The sequence below is a fragment of the Leptinotarsa decemlineata genome, unplaced genomic scaffold, assembly GCF_025532065.1.
Source record: "Leptinotarsa decemlineata unplaced genomic scaffold, Ldec_3_MD MMD2_tig00001719_RagTag_RagTag, whole genome shotgun sequence".
Lineage (NCBI taxonomy): Eukaryota > Metazoa > Arthropoda > Insecta > Coleoptera > Chrysomelidae > Leptinotarsa > Leptinotarsa decemlineata.
In genome coordinates, this window is record NW_027412569.1 from 2,080,393 (window position 1) to 2,101,886 (window position 21,494).

The following is a 21,494-nucleotide window of genomic DNA, read 5'->3' on the forward strand; positions in this document are numbered from 1 at the left end:
GATATCTTTCCCTTCAAAGTACCATCCATGAGATCAAACGGAAACGCAATCCTTGAATATCAAAGATAAACGAAGCTCCCCAAGGTGGTCTGTTGCAAAGCCAAGCTTCGTCATCGACCGCCGGAGGAAGATCGTCTTCTGTCTTTCACTGCACTCGAAATGAAGATGACATCTATGAGATCGACTGGAAACTCGACCCTCGAGGTGGTCAGTTGCGAAAAATAACCTCGACATCGACGAGATTTGTCCCATGTCGTTGAGTGCAGATTTTACTGCAAGGCAACTAGATGACCTTCTCCAACTCCAGACAACACCAAATGCTCATTTATGATTCAGCCTCCACCACTGGCGGGTCAAAACAGTGCTGGTTGGTGTTGAATCATAAATGCATTATGTTTGGGGTCTGGTTTTCAACTAGTGTCCTTGCAGAGCAGACTTACTCGGAGTATAATTCAGTTCAGCTTTTATATTGATTGGGCTGAGGCCTGTCAAATGAAAGTATTGTACCAATTTTCTCCATTTTCACAAATTCACCGAAAACGTTTGCTATTGATGGCTGCCAAACAAATACTAAACAACTCAGCCTCTTCAAACTTGAAACATGTGCTTTATAGATTGTGTACTTCCTAATCCGTGATATTTTTTAAACAACTACCGCCATCTCTAGGTCAGGCTGGGTACTTTTAGGACCACTCAGGCATTGCATAAATTATTGAGTATTAGCAGTCAGTTTGAAATAGTTTATGCGAGTTATAGCAAGCGAAGTAAACCAGTGAAGTTGTATTTTCAAGTCATTGAATAAAATAAGGTATCAAGTTTGCCATTTGTAAAACAATTATAGGGACCCTTCATACTCATGCCAAGAGCCAGAACACTACAGTTGATCAACAATTGCATAAGACTTATTAGAGCACATATATGACCTCTCACAATTTTTATTCGTTTTTCAGATGTTCGAGCGTTTGAGAAAATCACAACCAGATGCCTTCGCAAAGATCGTACTTGTAAATGGAGATGTTAACACGGAAGGTTTGGGTCTCAAAACTGAAGACTTCGATCTACTTATAAACAACGTGTCAGTTGTTTTCCACATGGCTGCCACGTTGAAATTAGAGGCTTCTCTGAAGGATGCAATAGAGCAGAATACTGCTGGTACAGCCAGAGTAATAGACGTTTGCAAACAGATCAAGAAACTTGATTGTTTCGTCTACTTCAGTACTGCTTTCTGCTCTGCTGACGTGGAAGTTTTCGAAGAAAGGGTAAGTGAAATATAAGTGAAAATTTTGAAAAAAAATGTACTTATTTTTTAACATCATTTCCTTGCAGCTCTATACACTTATCCCAGCGACGTTAAATAATTTCGATATCTTTTTCATAATGAGAACTGTCTTCCTCCTCAAAATAGCCATTTACTGCCCACATCACTTCTTCATCGTTGGAAAATCTTTGACCACTGAGCCATTTTTTCAAGTTTGGGAACAGAAAAAATCCAAGGCGGATAAATCTGGCGAATAGGGTGAATGAGGTAGCAATTCAAACTTCAATTCGAAATAAATTTCGAAATATCCATCTTTCCCAACTACTACGTCTGTCGAAAAACAACTACTTCCCCGGTTAATACCACGCTTGATATTGAATTATATCCGACAGACATTTAAGCAAGATTTCTCACAGAGGCTAGTCTCGTTCTTCCAACAGTAGGACCATGGATTTGTGAACTGTGCATTGTCTTGATGAAACAACACTTTTTTCTTAGCAGACTGCGGTCGTTTTTGCTTGATTTCTTCACTCAAACGTTGCAATAAGTTCGCATAATACGCGCCGTTGATAGTTTTACCTTTTTTTAAGATAGTCAATGAATGTAGCGAAAGTAGCGATTCACATTGGATTTGAAGAGTTCTTGAACAGTGAAGTTCGAGGTGTACTGAGTTGAACCTCAAAAAAATGATCAGTTACAGTCCGTCGCGTATTTCTGATATGTACCGCTTTTGATGGAATCAAATTTGCTAAGTCGCTTGAACACCTTTCGTGATAGTATATATAGAAGAGAGACACATTTCCGACCTTTCTTCGATGTTCCAGTGTATTAAGGTTGCACGTGATGTTCGCGTCTCCAATCAGGCGGATTGCTTTTTTCTGGATGGAATCCAACAACTTCAGGGTATGTTTGGGGGCAGGACACCATATAAATAGAATAGAATATTTATTTAAACTATGTTATACTTATGCAAAAGTACATTTATAGCAAGCCAGTTAGATCAAAAATACATAAAGATATATTAAAAATATATTAAAAATACCTAGAAGGACATACTAGCGACATATAAAGATTGCCACGTTGAGTATATTTATGATCATTCTGATATAAAAAATGAAATAGTGATGATATTTATCAGAGCACTTTTGAGAAAACAGAGTCGAGCGATTGGGATCTGAAAGGAGTGTTCAAAGAGGCACTTCAGGATGTTGCATATATTCTTTAAACCCAACCCCTGAATAGAAGCAGTACTGCAAAAGAAATCTTCTTATCTTTTTTTGAAAGGAAATTATATTGAGTGACTTGATATCAGATGGTAATATATTATACACATGATAGTCTGGTGAATTTCTTTGGGAGTTCTGATATAATCTGATCGTCTTGTATCATAGGAATGTACTTGAAATTGTGTAAACAAATTTATTGTTTGTCTATTATCTGTATATAATAGTCTCATATCTGTATAGAGAAGGTAGCGATAAAATTTTGAGGCGAACAAATAAAGGACGACAATGTTCCTTGCTATTACAATTTAAAATTATTCTCAGGGCCTTTTTTTGGAGTCGAAAGATTTGCAGTGACTTTGAGGAGTTACCCCACATTATGATACCGTAACTCATATGAGCATGAAAAAGTGCAGAGTAGGTACTTTTCAGTGTATCATGATTAACATATCTCTTCAATTGCCGAAGTAAAAATAGCGTATTAGAAAGTTCATGTCTAAGTTGTTCAATATGACAATTCCAGCCAAGTCTGTTATAATTCAACGTTATTGTCCTCCATGAGAGAATTATTTATAGAAAATGTGATATTCTGAATTTTACTATTATTAAGTTGTAGCTTATTAGTCTGAAACCAATATTTGGCTTTTTGTTGTAACGCCAGTGATAACATCGGTAGTTGCTGATAGTCATAGTGAGAGGTAATCAGGGTAGTAGCATCAGGAAACAAAGTACAGTTTTCTGGCCACAGAAATTGGCGCAAATCATTAATGTAAATGATAAACAGTAACGGTCCAAGGACTGAACCCTGTGGGACACCATGTATGTTAGTTTTTAACTCTGACCTCTCATTTTTGACTTCAACAACTTGATAGCGATTTTTTAGGTAACCATGTATGTTAGTTTTCAACTCTGACCTCCCATTTCTGACTTCAACAACTTGATAGCGATTTTTTAGGTAAGATTCAAAAAGCTTTAGAGCAACTCCTCTCAGTCCATAATAACTCAGCTTCTGAAGAAGCATTGATGAGAGACACAGTCGAAAGCTTTCGACAAATCTCCTAGGATTACTGATGCATGATGTCCTTTGTCCATCGCCTCAACTATATCTCTCACAACACTCATCACTGCACAGTAGTCGAGTTGTTTTTTCGAAAACCAAATTGAGAATCATGGAAGTAGTTATTCATCTCAAAATAAGCTGCCAACTTCTAAATAAGGGTCGTCGGACGCACCCCTCCGAGGGGGTGCGTACTACAAAAAATCTGATCGGTCTGAAAGGTGTCCCCCTTCAATTAGAAATCGACGTGTCCGTGCTTTTTTAAAAAAACTTACTTTTTATATTCAAAAACGGCTCTGTTAAGTTTTCGTTGTTACACACTGTATTTTTCGATTGCGTTATTCCAGATATGGGGGGTCGCCTGTTGATCTTTGTTTACGAAGGCCATATTGATGATCCCGCAAAATGTTGAAGCCTTCCAAATATTTGAGGATATGGTGGTTTACGACTTCCTTCATGATTTTTGATATCACTGAAAGTAAAGCAACTGGTCCATACTTATTTGGAAGCTTTTTCTTGCCCTTTTTGGGAATAGGCTAAATGTGAGCTATCTTCCAACAGAAAAGAAAAATCTATTTCTTATAAGACAGGTTGAAAAGTCTGCAAAATACTGGTGCGAGTCCAGTTGCGCACTTTTTTAGTACGATGACGGACACTTCATTAGGGCCAGACGCCTTGTTGATATTGAACTGTTTCAAAATTCGCCTGACTAGACGCTGTCGAAAAGTAATTTCTGGCATTGTGGATCCTAGTATGGTAATAATTGCGTCCCACTGCAGAAAATAGATTCTGCAGTGGGACGCAAATTGTTCAGCTAGTAGATTTGCTTTTTCTATGAATGTTGTTGCAATTGAACCATTCGCTTGTGTTAGTGGTGAAATTGTGGATTTTGTGAAGTTCTGCTTTAGCTACCGACCAGAAGGATCTAGACCTGTTGGGATTGTGAATTTCTTTGCTTTCATTAATCCTAAGTTTGCAGCTGTTGCAAGTATTAACAAACCTAGTTCGGTTTTCATCACTGGCAAGATTTTTGGAGGTGACAGCTTGCCCGCAATTTTTGTTGAACTAATGTTTGCCTTTAAGGGGGCTTTACACGCTACGATAAATCGTAACAATTGATTGAACGATTCATCGCTCCAACAAATCGAAAAAGTAGAGCACTGTTTACACGCTACGATAAATTGTTACAATTTCTTGTCAAATGTCACTTACTTGGTCTTGCAAAGTCCTGGTCGTTCAAGAAATGAAGACGGTCGAAGTACCACAAACTAGGTTTGTAGATGTCATCCGTACCAGCCCCAGATTTCTCCGAACTCTTAACTTTCAAGAGTTCTTTTTTATAAACCGTACGCAACGCGTTAATTTATTTTTACGACAGTGTTCCTATCTGCAGACGGATCAAACTCTTTGAACTTTTTAACTAGCTCAATATAAGCTAAGTCTTTGTTGTTCCTGTCGGAGTATTCTTTGCTCTTAACGAGCCACAAACAGGTAAAACTTCTATAAATTCAATTAAAAACTCACGAGGTGTTTGTTTACTTGCATTTTCTTCCATGTTTACCTACAACACTATGTCACGAAACAACCTTACAGTAAGTAAGTAAGTAAGTAAGTAAGTAATTTTATTCAATTTTCATGTCAATCAATTATTCAGTTACATGATTTGTTTTCCGTGCGATTTACAATTCAAATGTCTTATCATATAACCATATATTACACAGTCTGTAGCCACCTAAGCTAGGCTTGTGTCGTGGCTAAAGACTGATATAAGGTGTGTTATATAATGTATAATAAAATGAATACAAAAAAAGAAAAAACTAAAATAGGTCATTTGGTTACATAATACTATCCACCTCACTAGGTTAAAAACCGCAGTTGGAGAATGATGGCTATAGTGAGGAAATAAGAAGAGAGAAAGAGAGAGCGGGTAATTTAGCTTAAACATTTTCAAAGATATCCTGCAATTGATCATAATGATTTCTGATGAAAACTTTCAGTTCCTTCTTCAATTTATGATAATTATTAATATTCTTCAAATGGAGTGGTAGCTTATTGTATAATTTCGGGCCAAAATATGTCACAAATGTCTCAATCTATAGCGTGGTATGGTAATTGCTTGGTTAGAGGTCATTCGCGTATTATATTTATGTGAAATGCTGTTAATGGGGTTCCTACAAATCCATAATAAACATTGATGGGCGTATAATTTTCTGACTTTGAACAAACCACTTTGTTCGTAAAGTAACTCTGTAGAATATCTCCTATCCTTTTTCAATGCGATTTTGATCAATGTATTTTGTATAACATCAAGATTATGTAGTGATGTTTTGAATAAGCCACCCCATACTAAGATGCAGTATCTAATCATCGACTCCACCAAGGCACCGTACACCGTCAGTATGACATCTCTACTTAGGATACTTCTTAGTTGGTAAAATTTCCGAATCGGTTTGCGGAGTTTTTTCACTATGTGATCTATGTGATCATTCCAGCGTAGAAATTGGTCGATCATGACACCTAAATATCTGATAGAATTTGTTTTATATATTCGGGAACATCCGCAGTTTTGGTTTTCTGTACACGTAAATTTGTGAATCTTAATGAAGTTTTCGTCAGGTTGATCTTTTCTTGTTGAAGTGAAAGTTATAAATTTAGTTTTATCTATGTTAAGACTCAATAGATTATTACTTAGCCAATTATATATCGATTTCATTCCTTTGTTTGCGATTTCATATGTTTCATTCCAAGTTCGTCCCACAAATACTACCGCAGTATCATCGGCGTAGGATAGTAGTTTTCCTTCAAAATTGCTGATATTAAAAATATTGTTTACATAAAGCAAAAATAAAATAGGGCCTAATACTGTTCCCTGAGGTACGCCCATGCTGACGGGTAGCGGATTACTATATGAATCATTAATTTTAACTATCTGAATTCTGTTAGATAAGTAATCTTTGAAAATTTCGAGAGGCATTCCTCTAACTCCAATGTCCTGTAACCGCTGAAAGAGGATATCATGATTGACGGTGTCGAATGCCTTGGCTAAGTCTAAAAATACAGTGATGCATTTTGCCTGATCCTGAAAACTATTGAAAACATTATTTGCCAATTCAAAAACTGCTCCTTCAGTCGATAAATTTTCTCTGAATCCATATTGAGATTTGGAGAGGATCCCATTTATGTTACAATAATCAACTAGTCTATTTTTTAAAATCTTTTCAAATATTTTAGCAAAGTTATTAATAACTGTTATTGGTCTGTAGTTATTTGTTTTATGTTTATCCCCAGATTTATAAATCGGAGTTGTGATAGAATCTTTGAAAGCGGAAGGAATTTTACCAGTCAAAAAATTGAGTTGAAGATATGACATAATGGCTTTAATAGATAGATTTGAAATTTTTTTACGAAGAATACTGAAATTTTATCTGGATCAGGTGAAGTATTGTTTTTCAAACCAGAGATTATATTCATAATTTCAGTTTCAGTTACAGCGTGCAAGAATAACGAGTTTTTAATGCTTCTTTTAATTTCCGATGTTGGCTGGGCCGGTTTTTCTATTTTTTTCGACATGTTTTCACCTACATTTATGAAGAAGGAGATGAATTCATCTGCTACTTCTTTATCTGAGCTACATATTTGGTTACTGTCGTTAATTATGTCAAATTTCCGGGATTTACAGAGAGTATTTTCATTTGTAATATCTTTAATAGTTTCCCAAATTTTCTTAGTATTTTTTCCGACAGTGCAAAAGCAGATTGGACACTGAGTGAAATCGTAGCGATAAATTGGTGCAACTGTTGCACGATGCAACACATCGTTACGATTCCCAGAAATTGATGCCGGCCTGCTTCAACCATCCACTCCAATTCCAATCCCAATAATTCGCTACAATCTCCCGTTTACACACAACGATAAATTGTAACAATCTGATTGTTATACGATGAATTGCTACAACTTATCGTTGCGTGTGAAGCCCCCTTTAGAAGGTCGTTTCATTGAAAGAGGAATATATGCATCCATGGCTGATAGAATAACTTCCGTGACTTCAGAAGCACAAGTTGATGGATCTTTACAGCTGAAACAAACATCTAGCCAAAGGAAATTTCGAAAATGGTCTTGAAGATCCTTCCATTTAGCTGATCTGTAATGCCAAACTTTGCGCGGCTATATCTGAGGGGAGTACTTTGAAGGGGACAAAATAGAAATTCATGAATAAACATTTTTTGAAAGAAATGAAAATTCTACTATACACTTAGACTGCTGAATTAATAACGCATCCTTTCGATTTACGTGTGGTTGAATAAAAAGATGGTGGTTGATGAATAACGTATCACAATGTTAGCGTATCTCCAATTCATTTGACATTCACCTATTAATAATAGAAAACCTTTTCGAAGATTGATATTTCAAATTTTTCATTGCAGTAACTTTATTGCGACATTATAAGCATCATTACTATAATTGAAGTTACACCTTTGCTTGCGCATCAAAGATCGATTAATAATGAATTATTGCAATAACACGGTCGAGGTAATTTTCACAATTACACATATAAACAGCACCTAAAAAAAGTATATAAATTGAAATGAACTTTAGGTAGTTTGTAGCTATAAATCAACAATATTTTAATGAACGTGGTGAACCTCGTTGAATATGAATGTTGCCGAGTATCAACAGGATAGTATACCGATAGCACAGATGTACCAATGATAAACTATCCAGTGATTCAAAAAATGTTTACTGAGATTAATTTAAAATTGAGATTATCGAAAACAATAAAATATATCAATATCAATGACTACGACCTGTTCAATACAGATATAACTTTCGGATGACAACAAAATCATTGGGAACGTTATCGTCCATTGAAATCAGTATTTTTTATGAAAAAACAATTGAAAATCCATTTTTATTAAACCGGAAACAGACCCAAGTTGAGAACTAGCAAGTTTTGGACTTTTATCAAGTATCGTTCAGTTCCATTCAATTAAACGAAAGTGCCTGAATTCGTGAAAATTTGCAATTTTTATTTTTGTAAAAACTAATTGAACATCATTTCATTAGTTCGGATTTCCATTGTATAATATGATATAAATTGAGTTGACGACACCTTCCTGAAGCACATCAACAACGTAAGTCCTTCTATCACTTTCACAATAGAGAAGTCCACAGCGACTTGCCATTCTTCCGTTGTATTTTTTCTTGCTTAATATAATTGTTACTTTTCAGCTGATCTTTTTAATTTTTTATAGATTCTTTCAGGGATTCCAAATCAACTTATATCAAATTAGACAATGGAAGTCCGAACTAATGAAATGCACCACGAAACATTGTCAACCACCTTCAAACAAAATAATTGAACATCGTTATTTCTTTTTCACTACATGAAGTTGTTCGATAATATTTCCATAGATGCTGTCAGAGTGCTGTCATTTGGAATTTAAGGAAAATGGCTCCTACGTCGCTATTTTGAAAAGAAATAATCACTCGCGTTATATCGTTGAAAAGAGAATGTTGAAGGATGTAACTCAAAATTTTCTAGAAAAATATACAGGATTTTATTTAAAATTCTCATGTTTTTTTCAGGTTGAACTGAAAAAAGTTTTCTATGGTTTCTAGAAATATTGAATCCAAGGAACTATTCGTTCGTATCCTAGAAACAACTAATTGGCGCCGTGTACGAAGATTTCGTTGTCACCCGGTATAGCTTAATACGAGGTCCTCTTGAAAATTACGATCGAGTTCGTTAATCAAAATTCTAATTTAATATTGTTGTTGTAGAACAACCAGTAACATTCAGGAACACGAATTGATGTTTACAAATTACAGATTGAAACGTTGTCACTCAAAAAATCGAGATACGAGGTATGTTCAAAAAATAAGGTTCAAATTAGGCGTGCTGCGTAGGTAGGTAGGTCTAAAGTGAGTGGGTCTATTCGACCCTCCACCGCAACCCACAAGGGTTTATTGTGGCTCACACATATTCACACTCGGCCAAATAAACCCAGCTTCTTAACGAAGCCGATTAGTTTGTATGGTGAGTGGCCTTTCAGGTCAGATGGTGAGCATACGGGTCTGCCGAACTCAAAGAACCTGATTCGGTCCCCAGCGGGGCAGGCACAAAGTATATGCTCTGCTGTTTCATCATTTTCCAGACAGAGGCGACACACACTGTCTTCCGACAGTCCAAGTCTCTGCATATGATGATTCAAATGACAGTGACCTGTAAGAAGGCGTTAGACATCGTAGTTCATCCCTACTGTAGTCCAACAACTGTTTAGAATCAAGCTTCGAAGGGTGAATAAACACCTTGGAGTGAGCCAATCCTGGAAGATTCTGCCAGAAGTCAATAAATCTTCTTGCCACCCAGGTGTTCAGTGTTTGTTTGGCAAAGCCCAAAGCGATGCCAATGACAGGTTTTGGTCCAATGAAGTCGCTTGCAGCACCCTCATTTGCAAGAGAGTCAGCAGCTTCATTGCCTTCCAGGCCAGGTTGGCCAGGAATCCATACCAGAGACAATCTGTTTAGTCTTCCTATCGAGGAGAGTCGTTTTTGGCAGTTTGCTACCAATTTAGACGTTGTTCGGAGCTTCCGACGTCGCTTGACTGTCCGACTTGAATGTTTTTATTGACTTGTGAGTGAGGTTGGATTTATCCAATCTCTCCGCACACAAATCAATAGCGTAAATTTCCGCTTGAAATACAGTGGCATGAGTTCCTAGGCAGGTAGATAACTCTGTCCTGGGTCTGCGACTGAAAACACCTGCACCTGAACCGGAAGGTGTTTTTGATCCATCTGTGAACTAACAACTATCTGCTCTTAATATTTCCTTCTCCCGGAGGATTCAGTCCTCTCTACTCGGGAATAGTACTTTATAAGGCAGTTCGTAGTTGACAGTTGGAGGCATAAAGTCAAATGGTCATTTCCAGAATGTTGTGACTTCCAATGTCAACCAACAGTCTGTTGCACTCTGCATTAAATTGATTTGTGCAATTAGCAATGTGCACAAGTCTGTATGCAGTCCATCTAGCTTCTCTTTCCAGAAAAATGTGGAGAGGAGGTATATCTAGAAGGATCTCCATGGCCGCTGACGGTGTGGTACTGATGGCACCACTGATAGCCAGACAAGCCCGTCTCTGTAAGCCAGTGAGCTTCGCTTGGGCCGTTTTCTGTAAAGCCTTCGGTCACCAAGTAATTGCACTATAAGTGATCATTGATCTGACAATCATCACATGAATCCAATGGATTTGTTTGGGACCTAAACCCCAAGTTTTACCACAAATCCTTTGACATGTCCATAGAGACAGTCTGACTTTGTGTAAAACTTTTGCCAAGTGAGCGTTCCAGGTGAGTCTTTTATCAAGGATAATGCCAAGATATTTCACCTCCGTTCCAAATGGAAAGTGGCGTTAGATCGTCCAATTTTCTTCTCTTGATGAAGGGGATTAACACAGTTTTGTTGGGGTTGACAGACATCTGCTCCCTCAGGCACCAACTATGAACAACGTCCAACGCGCTTTGGAGGATATTACAAGCTACCCTTTCCGACGTGGACCTTGCCAGGATGACAAGATCGTCTGCATAAGCTTGCAGATCAACTTTTCTTCTGTCGAGGGTATCAACTATCCACCAGGAGCGACCACAGAAGGGGAGATAGTACCCCACCTTGAGGGCAGCCCCTGGTGACCCTGAACCTGATAGCCTCGCCTTGAAGAGTCGTAGTTGCAGTTCTGTTTACTAGCATGGCATAGATCTAGCCAATTATGGTCGATTCTATACCCTTCTTAGCTAGAGACAATCCTATAAATTTAGGTAGTGCATTGTCAAATGTTCCTTCAATATCAAGAAATACAGCAACCGCAAAAGCGTGCTGCGTACATTTGGTTAGCAATTTTTTAAATTTTTTTTATGTTGGTACAGTTGTCCCGAACATATGTTCACATTCTCAGCTGTCTGGCATGTTTAGTTTATTGGTCAGAGGCATAAAAGTTAGTAGTGTTTTGCGTGTACGGCGATTTGTTGCTATAAAAAAATGGACCAAAGAATTTGCATCAAATTTTGTTTAAAAAATGGAATTGATGCTCAATAACACTTGAAATGTTGACAGTGTTGAGAAAGTAAAGAACATTGTTATAGAGAATCGTCGAATCACTATTAGAGAAGTTGCTGAGGATGTCGGCATATCGGTTGGCTCATCCCATGCAATTGTTTCGGAAATTGTGGAAACGAAGCGTGTGACAGCGAAGTTCGTTCCAAACTTGCTGAATTTGGACAAAAAAACGGTCGCATGACCATCGATTAGGAATTATTGTTATTATTATTATTATTATTGTTATTAAATAGCACGCCAAGTTCGATCAAATGTCAAGGTTTTGGTCACTGTTTAATTCGATTACCATGGCGAAGTGCATCAGGAGTTCTATCGACATGGTCGTAAGGTCAATAAGGAGTATTATTTTGAAGTTATACACCCATTGCGATGATAAAAGGTTCGGGATTGTAAGAAAATCATTTTGCGATACTGCACTTGCTCACTCGTCATTGCTTGTTCGTAATTTTTGGCCAAAAACAACACCGTAATCATGCCCCAGCCACCGTACTCAACAGATTTGCCTCCCTGTGACTTCTTTGTTGAACTGAATCACTGAGAGTTTATTACATCTAAAGAAGACTTCTTTGGAGGAGAGAAAATAACAGACCTTGTACAGTGAATATTCATAGACCTGACATCTGAAAGGAGGTTTTGTATCGACTGATGCTACTAAAACTAACGATAATGGCAGTATAAACATCATTTTCATTCAACGTTATCAGAGGGGTGCAAAACCCAAACCTTTTGAAAAAAGAATTGGTGTTATTTAACCGAAATTGTTGTGTAAACTTCCACTGTAAGCGTTGTAATAATTCAGTGACATGAATATTTCCTGAAGGGCCAAAAACTTCACTCGTTTTTGAAATTGCAAATTTACAGAGAAACGAAAAAACTAACTCTCGTGATAAAGATGATACCACGGTGCCTCCTTGACTTAATTGAGCCTCCCGGTACTGACGAGGAGCTAGTACTCTGAAATATGCTCCTATAATCGTAGTTACAGGAAAAAAAACGTCTGATGATTGGCGACTTCAATATGGACTATGAGGATGACGATTTCTTCTATACCAAAAAGGTCAAACATTTATTTAATATGTATGGAGTAGATCAAATTGTAAATACAAAGACACGGTGTAGGCAGCATAGCTCTACTCTTATAGATTATGTTGTAACAAATATTGACTCTAATCGAGCAATTGTTCATGATAATCCAAAACTAACTGACCACTCTATCATATCTGTAAATTTCTGTAATGCAAATATCACGTTAGGGGAAACATTCAAGCAAATTAGAAAAATGAACGTAGATACCTATCATAACATTAACATTGAGCTATTGTCCTGTAACTGAAATTTGAATTCAGTTAACGTTGATGTGATATTGGAGAATATAACAAAAAACTGTCTAGATATTGTTGATCAGGTAGCACCAGAACATACTGTTAAAATAAAATCAAGTCCCATACTATGATAGTGAATTGAAAATCAAAGCAAAGGAAAGAGATTTAGCTCATAAGAAATTCAAACAAAGTACAAACTTAAGTAAACATATAAATTGGGAAAATTATAAGAGAGTGAGAAATGACTATGTGAATATGTTAAAAGTAAAAATAGAGCGTTATTATGAACAGAAAATTGATGAAAATAAACATAATGCGAAAGAAATGTGGAAATATTTAAAATCACTTATAAATCCAATTGAAAGTTATAATTTTGAAAAGATAGTATTCAACGTCGGTGATCAAATAAAAGTTTGTTGCACAGAAATTGATATTGCAAATGCATTCAATGAATATTTTGTCAATAGTATAGGTGAAATTGTAAACTATTGTTTACAGACTGGAGTTCAAACAGTTTCGACATAGTAAATTAAATTCTTTTAAACAGACTTGCGGCAGTTGAAAAATATAATATTTTCAATAAATAAAATTAATAGATTTGAGATAATGAACAGTCTATTTCTAAAAGAGACATTCAACACCTTAGGGCATGTTATACTGAAATTTATTAATACGTCTCTTCAAACAGGACAATTTCCCCAACACTTCAAAATAAGCACAGTAATACCAATACCAAAAATAATTAATACTTATGAAGCATGTTATTTTCGTCCTATCAATACTCTTCCAACCCTTGAAAAAGTATTGGAATTAGCAGTATATGAGGAACTCAAAAAATACTTTGATGAAAAAAGGTTACTTTCAGGTTGTCAGTCAGGCTTTAGAAAAAAACATTCGTGTGAGGCTGCCTTACAGTTCACAATAACAAATTAGAAAGAAAAAAGTGATTAAGATAATTACGTTGTTTGTACATTCTTGGATTTAAAGAGGGCATTCGGAACAATAGACAGAGATATATTAATCCAAAAGCTCTAATATTATGGTATTGGTGATGTAGTTTTGAAGTGGATGAAAAGTTACCTCAGTTCGTGGAGTCAAATAACAAAAATTAATAGGTGCTACTCACAAGAGTTAGTGAATAATTTTGGAGTTCCACAAGGTAGTGTATTAGGACCTTTACTATTTCTGATTTATATAAACGATATCAATTACGTAGATGGTGATCATGTGATTAACTTATTTGCAGATGATACATTAATATATACCTACGATAAAACCTTGCAAGTCGCTATTGAAAAGATGAATAATTCATTGAAAAATATTGAGTTGTACCTTGGAATGAATAAACTGAAACTCAATATCACTAAAACTAAGGCGATGAGCATTTCAACAAAGTATAAACAAAATAAAATTGGGAGAAACACAGTCAAAATTAAAATAATCGAAACTGATGTAGAAATAGTGAGTAAAATTGAGTATCTAGGGTTCATTGTAGATAATACAATTTCATTGAATGATCATGTTGACTAGATAATAAGCAAAATATCAAAGAAACTGTTTTTTTTTTTCTAGAGTGGCATCTGTATTATTAATGTATGCCAAAATAACGTGCTATGATTGCATAATAAAACCTCATTACGATTTTTGCGGGACTCTCTTATATCTCTTGAATCAGAAAAAATTAAATCAATTACAAAAATTACAAAATCGTGTGGAATGCGAATAGTATTACTCTGCAATAGAATGACACCTATACATAATATGCTCTGTAGTTTAAGGTGGCTTAATGTCTCTCAACGATTGTATTATCAAACTATGATATTTATATTTAAAATGATAAATAAATTGCAACCAACATACTTAGTAAACCTTTTAATCACAAACAGTGAAGTACATCATCATGATACTAGATCGAACACCAATTTTCACATCCCAAGGACAAATTCACGTAGCAGTATGAACTCGTTATTTTTTAAAGGTCTGGACAGTTTCAATTAACTACCAAATAACATAAAAAACTCTTCTTCTCTCCGTCTATTCAAGAGGGACTTGGTAACATTCATAACGAAAAACTGAATTGAAGCTAATTTATATTTAAAATATAATAATAACTAAGACTTTGTTTTGAATGAATATACAGGGTGTCCCTGGACTTCCTCTTTTCCTCTCGGGAATGTATAGATGGGGTCAAAATATCACCAGTACTTCATATAACTTTTTTTCCTAAAATCCTTCGTTACCAAGTAACGGGCCCTCGAAGTTACAAAATGAAAAATGTTTTTCTTTGATAACTTTTCAAGTGAATATTCAAAATCATCCAAATTTTGGTAATTGACTAAACAAGTGAATTCCTTCGATGAGCTTTCATGCAGGAGTCAGTTGTTTTGCTACAAAGTCAGGAACGGACTACCCCCGATGGTCCACACCCCAAAACTTTGAAATGACAGATATTTTTCAATATTTTTCAACAAATTAAGGTTAGTTGGACAATTTTATGAATAAAAGTACTCGTGTGGAAAGTCGATCGGAGCAACGAGTCTTGATAAAAATGTAGTTCTACTCGACGACATCAAACCCGCTCGTCCACCATTATTTGAAATGAATAATTATCAAAGCAGAAATAATAATGATAACGTTAATTCAACAACATTTATCCTGAGATGTCTACCATTATTCGAAAATATTAGTTTTTAAGGAAAATGGAAATGATAGGTGAAATGTTCATAACGAATTTTTATAATGCAAACACGTTTAACTAACGAAACTCAAGAGCCTCAAGAGCAAACAGAAATGAAAAATCCGCTACAGAAATTGCTCGATATGACCACCTTCTCTCTCTATACATTTTCTTAGTCTGCGAAGACACCCTCTCTGTACTTGAAATAGCATTCCAGGGTCGTTTCGTATGGCTTCACAATGTAATGTTATTCTATTCAACAATGCATCTCTTGTGTGAATAGGTGTAGCGTAAACAAGGCTTTTTAGATGCCCCCACAGAAAGAAATCCAATGGATTTAAATCCGGAGACCGCGATGGCCATGAATATGGCCCACCTCTACCAATCCATCTATTGTGGAAAATATGGTTCAGATGGTCACGCACAATCAAACTAAAATGAGGAGGAGCGCCATCATGCATAAACCACATATCTCTTCGGGTTTGCAATGGAACATGTTCCAAAAGTCCATTCAAATCGTTCTGAATGAACTCCAAATAACGTTCCCCATTCAATCGGTCCTGTAGAACGGATGGTCCTATAAGATGGTTTCCTATGATACCAGCCCAAACATTCACGTTGAATTTCCGTTGGTGTTTGGTTTGCAATATCCCATGGGGATTTTCTTCGGCCCATATATGGAGATTATGAGAGTTGATAACTCCATCTCTACTGAAACCTGCTTCATCAGTGAATAAAACTCGATTAATAGAAGTCATATCCTCTCTTTGCCTATCCATGAACCAATTGGCATATTCCAGTCGTGCTGGAAAATCTTGAGGTGTCATGGCATGTACCTTCTGGATGTGAAATGGGTGGAGCAGTTGTTCCCTAATTATTCTATGAATAGTGGACTTGGATGTATGGAACTGTTCTGATAGATTTCTGATGCTCATTGAAGGATCATCAGCGACGGCTTCCAAAATATTTTCCTCCAATACAACGGTACGTACAGTCCTAGGAGCGCCCTCACCACCTCGTTTTGGCAAAACTGTACCTACAATAATATCGAAATAAAACAACGTGCTCAAATTAATTATCAATTATTACATACCTGTCTCCCTCAAGCTGCGATCGACACGCTCGAATGTTTCTCTTGACGGTACCGTTCGATTGGGAAAATGCTCGGAATACAGACGACGAGCTTCTGCAGCATTACAAAATGCTCGTCCATAAAATACATGCATATCTGCATATTCATTGAATGTAAACTGTTCGGCCATATCAAAAAAATTCAAAATATCCTATAGAATATTGACAATACAATGATAGTCATATGACAACGCACCACTCAACAAAACAAAATCGCATTCCAGTTTCTCATTTTTTATCGAAACTTTCTAAAAGGTTTTTTTGTCAACATCTGTGAAAGAAATGGAACATAATTATTCCCTGGATATTTTTCACCTGATCATGTGCAGCCGTTTTTGTAGTTCATTCGTTTGCTTTTTATTAGTATAGTGAATATTGTTTCCGATGTGCGTTTTTTCAGCTGAATTTAGATTCGTGTTAAAGAATTTCTCCCATAAAATTATAATTATCAGTGAAACTCCTCAACAGTTTAGCTGTGAAGAAGAATTTGAAACATTCGAATGTTGAGTTTCATGAGATTCAGATAACTGATCAACACGAAACGTGATTATTCCACACGTATTATGTACATACAAAATATGGAATGAATTCGATATTTCATAGTAGAGTAGCTTGTTAGTTTAAAAACACCACGAATCTACAGAACTTGATATTTCTTTTGAAAAAATATCTGCTATCACAATTGTGACTTAAACTTCCATATAGGTACTGTACTTTTTGTTTACGACTTCATTTTAGCATACTTTGTATTATTCCTGTTATAAATGTTGTTGAATTAACGTTATCATTATTATTTCTGCTTTGATAATTATTCATTTCATGGTGGACGAGCGGGTTTGATGTCGTCGAGTAGAACTACATTTTTATCAAGACTCGTTGCTCCGATCGATTTTCCACACGAGTACTTTTATTCATAAAATTGTCCAAGTAACCTTATTTTGTTGAAAAATATTGAAAAATATCTGTCATTTCAAAGTTTTGGGGTGTGGACCATCGGGGGTAGTCCGTTCCTGACTTTGTAGCAAAACAACTGACTCCTGCATGAAAGCTCATCGACGGAATTCATTTGTTTAGTCAATTACCAAAATTTGGATGATTTTGAATATTCACCTGAAAAGTTATCAAAGAAAAACATTTTTCATTTTGTAACTTCGAGGGCCCGTTACTTGGTAACGAAGGATTTTAGGAAAAAAAGTTATATGAAGTACTGGTGATATTTTGACCCCATCTATACATTCCCGAGAGGAAAAGAGGAAGTCCAGGGACACCCTGTATAAGTAAATATGTAAACGTGTATCCTATATAGAATATGTGCGATATAGTTTTTTTCTTTTTTGTGTGATTTTCTGTTATTTGGTTATAATAGACTAATTTATTTTGATTTTTATGTATTATACTTAGATAAAGTACATTAATTATGTTTATATTAGGCTTGCCTATCTGGAAATGAATTTCTTCTTCTTCTTCTTTCTTCTTATGGTGTTACCACTTTTCAATTTCAGGTTTATGAGAAGAAGGATGATCCAAGAGACGTTATGAGTATAACCAAATGGTTGAACTCCGAAGCATTAGAGACAGCAACAAAGGCTATCATTGCGCCACATCCTAATACGTATACTTATAGCAAAAGGCTGGCTGAAACTTTAGTTGCCGATGAAAAAGACAACATGCCTGTCTGTATAGTTCGCCCTTCAATAGGTGAGTACGATCGCCATAAATGTGCTGGATTATTTTGTTATTCAGTCGATTTTCCAAAAACCAATACATAACTGGCGCAGTAGGTAGGATTCGCGAAAGAGAAGCATTTATTCACGAAGCAATAAAATATTATTTCATGACGGCAACACCACGATTAATTACCAAGAATCGAAAACTAGTTTACGCTTAAGGAATCTATCATATAGCGAAACACGTGTGGCGGTTTTTGTAAAACCCTTTTATAGTGAAAATCATAAACTGTATTGATCAGTTTTCAACTGAATTAACTAAGATACAAATTCTGTCTGTCTGTTTGAAATATGTTTTTTCCGTTAACCAGCTGTCACACCCTAACGAACGACAACCCTCAGAAGTCGAAGTTGTGCGAGCTAAGGAATAACGAGGTCTTACCTTTTAACGTGTGATTCCTAACATCAACAAAATAATGAAATATTGTAAAAGAAAACACAAGTAATCAATATGAGCAGTGTGTGTTAATGGATAGTGAAAACTAAAATATAAAACATTATGAAAGTTGAATGAGAAAACACAAGTAAAATAATCAATATGGACGAACAATCAAATGTGAAATTTTCCTTATCTGATATAGAAAAATTTAGATGATTTTAGCTATATGGAAACCATATAAACCTGCTTTTTCAATTTATTTAATTCAATAATATTTCAAATGATTTTCGAATTTGCGATGAAGTGATGTCGAAATGAGAATCGAAGTCACTAATTGCTAATAATTTTGTTCGTCTACTATTATGACTGAGAAAATTATTGATTCCTATGAAATTTATGTTTGAATTTTTTTATTTATTTGTTATTGAATGAATGAAACAACAATTTTTTTGTTTGTATCAATTCAAATCTAATGATGTTTTTGCTTTATACACTGTTGGTTATGGGAACGATAATTTATATATGCGTTTGATAGTTTAATTTTGTGAAGATTTCAAAGATTTTATATATATATATATATATATATATTATATATATATATATATATATATATATATATATATATATATGATGTGTTGTTTTTCCGGGTGTTCATCCGTTGTGTACTATTCGATAGTCGAAGTTTCGCCATCATCCCAGATGACTTTATCAAGACGAGTTACTGCTTCGCGTCGAGAGGTGTAACTGATGTTAGGTTCTTCTTGTGGTGTTTTATATGGCTTCGCTTGCGTAAGTTGTATGGATTTGTTACCTGTTTTTCCACCTGGCGGTTCTCCTACCTGCGATGGTTCATTATCAATTTGTGGTTGTCTTTGTCTCACAAATTGATAATGAACCATCGCAGGTAGAAGAACCGCCAGAAGCCATTAACAACCCTCAGGTAGAAAAACAGGTAGGAGAACTGCCAAAAGCCATCAACAAGCCTCAGGTGGAAAAACAGGTAACAAATCCATACAACTTACGCAAGTGAAACCATATAAAACCACCACAAGAAGAACCTAACATCAGTTACACCTCTCGAAGCGAAGCAGTAACTCGTCTTGATAATGCCATCTGAGATGATGGCGAAACGTCGACTATCGAATAGTACACAACGGATGAACACCCGGAAAAACAACACATCATATTCTACCTTCCGTGAAAACCTACATTGTAATATATACAGGGTGTCCCTGGACTTCCTCTTTTCCTCTCGGGAATGTATAGATGGGGTCAAAATATCACCAGTTCTTCATATAACTTTTTTTCCTAAAATCCTTCGTTACCAAGTAACGGGCCCTCGAAGATACAAAATGAAACATGTTTTTCTTTGATAACTTTTCAAGTGAATATTCAAAATCATCCAAATTTTGGTAATTGACTAAACAAATGAATTCCTTCGATGAGCTTTCATGCAGGAGTCAGTTGTTTTGCTACAAAGTCAGGAACGGACTACCCCCGATGGTCCACACCCCAAAACTTTGAAATGACAGATATTTTTCAATATTTTTCAACAAATTAAGGTTACTTGGACAATTTTATGAATAAAAGTACTCGTGTGGAAAGTCGATCGGAGCAACGAGTCTTGATAAAAATGTAGTTTCACTCGACGACATCAAACCCGCTCGTCCATCATTATTTGAAATGAATAATTATCAAAGCAGAAATAATAATGATAACGTTAATTCAACAACATTTATCCTGAGATGTCTACCATTATTCGAAAATATTAGTTTTTAAGGAAAATGGAAATGATAGGTAAAATGTTCATAACGAATTTTTATAATGCAAACACGTTTAACTAACGGAACTCAAGAGCCTCAAGAGCAAACAGAAATGAAAAATCCGCTACAGAAACTGCTCGATATGACCACCTTCTCTCTCTATACATTTTCTTAGTCTGCGAAGACACCCCTCTGTACTTGAAATAGCATTCCAGGGTCGTTTCGTATGGCTTCACAATGTAATGTTATTCTATTCAACAATGCATCTCTTGTGTGAATAGGTGTAGCGTAAACAAGGCTTTTTAGATGCCCCCACAGAAAGAAATCCAATGGATTTAAATCCGGAGACCGCGATGGCCATGAATATGGCCCACCTCTACCAATCCATCTATTGTGGAAAATATGGTTCAGATGGTCACGCACAATCAAACTAAAATGAGGAGGAGCGCCATCATGCATAAACCACATATCTCTTCGGGTTTGCAATGGAACATGTTCCAAAAGTCCATTCAAATCGTTCTGAATGAACTCCAAATAACGTTCTCCATTCAATCGGTCCTGTAGAACGAATGGTCCTATAAGATGGTTTCCTATGATACCAGCCCAAACATTCACGTTGAATTTCCGTTGGTGTTTGGTTTGTAATATCCCATGGGGATTTTCTTCGGCCCATATATGGAGATTATGAGAGTTGATAACTCCATCTCTACTGAAACCTGCTTCATCAGTGAATAAAACTCGATTAATAAAAGTCATATCCTCTCTTTGCCTATCCATGAACCAATTGGCATATTCCAGTCGTGCTGGAAAATCTTGAGGTGTCATGGCATGTACCTTCTGGATGTGA

The 21,494-nt window shown here is 35.9% G+C and overlaps 1 protein-coding gene across 2 annotated transcripts in view; it reads left to right on the top strand.

Moving 5' to 3' along the window:
* Nucleotides 1-21,494, top strand: part of LOC111501875 (putative fatty acyl-CoA reductase CG5065) — a 73,143-nt gene that overhangs the window by 34,733 nt on the left and 16,916 nt on the right. For both annotated transcript variants that reach the window (XM_074176296.1, XM_074176295.1), the window contains exons 3-4: nt 951-1,259; nt 18,281-18,476. In XM_074176296.1, coding sequence (XP_074032397.1) covers nt 951-1,259; nt 18,281-18,476 — 505 coding nt within the window. The remainder of the gene's footprint in view (nt 1-950; nt 1,260-18,280; nt 18,477-21,494) is intronic.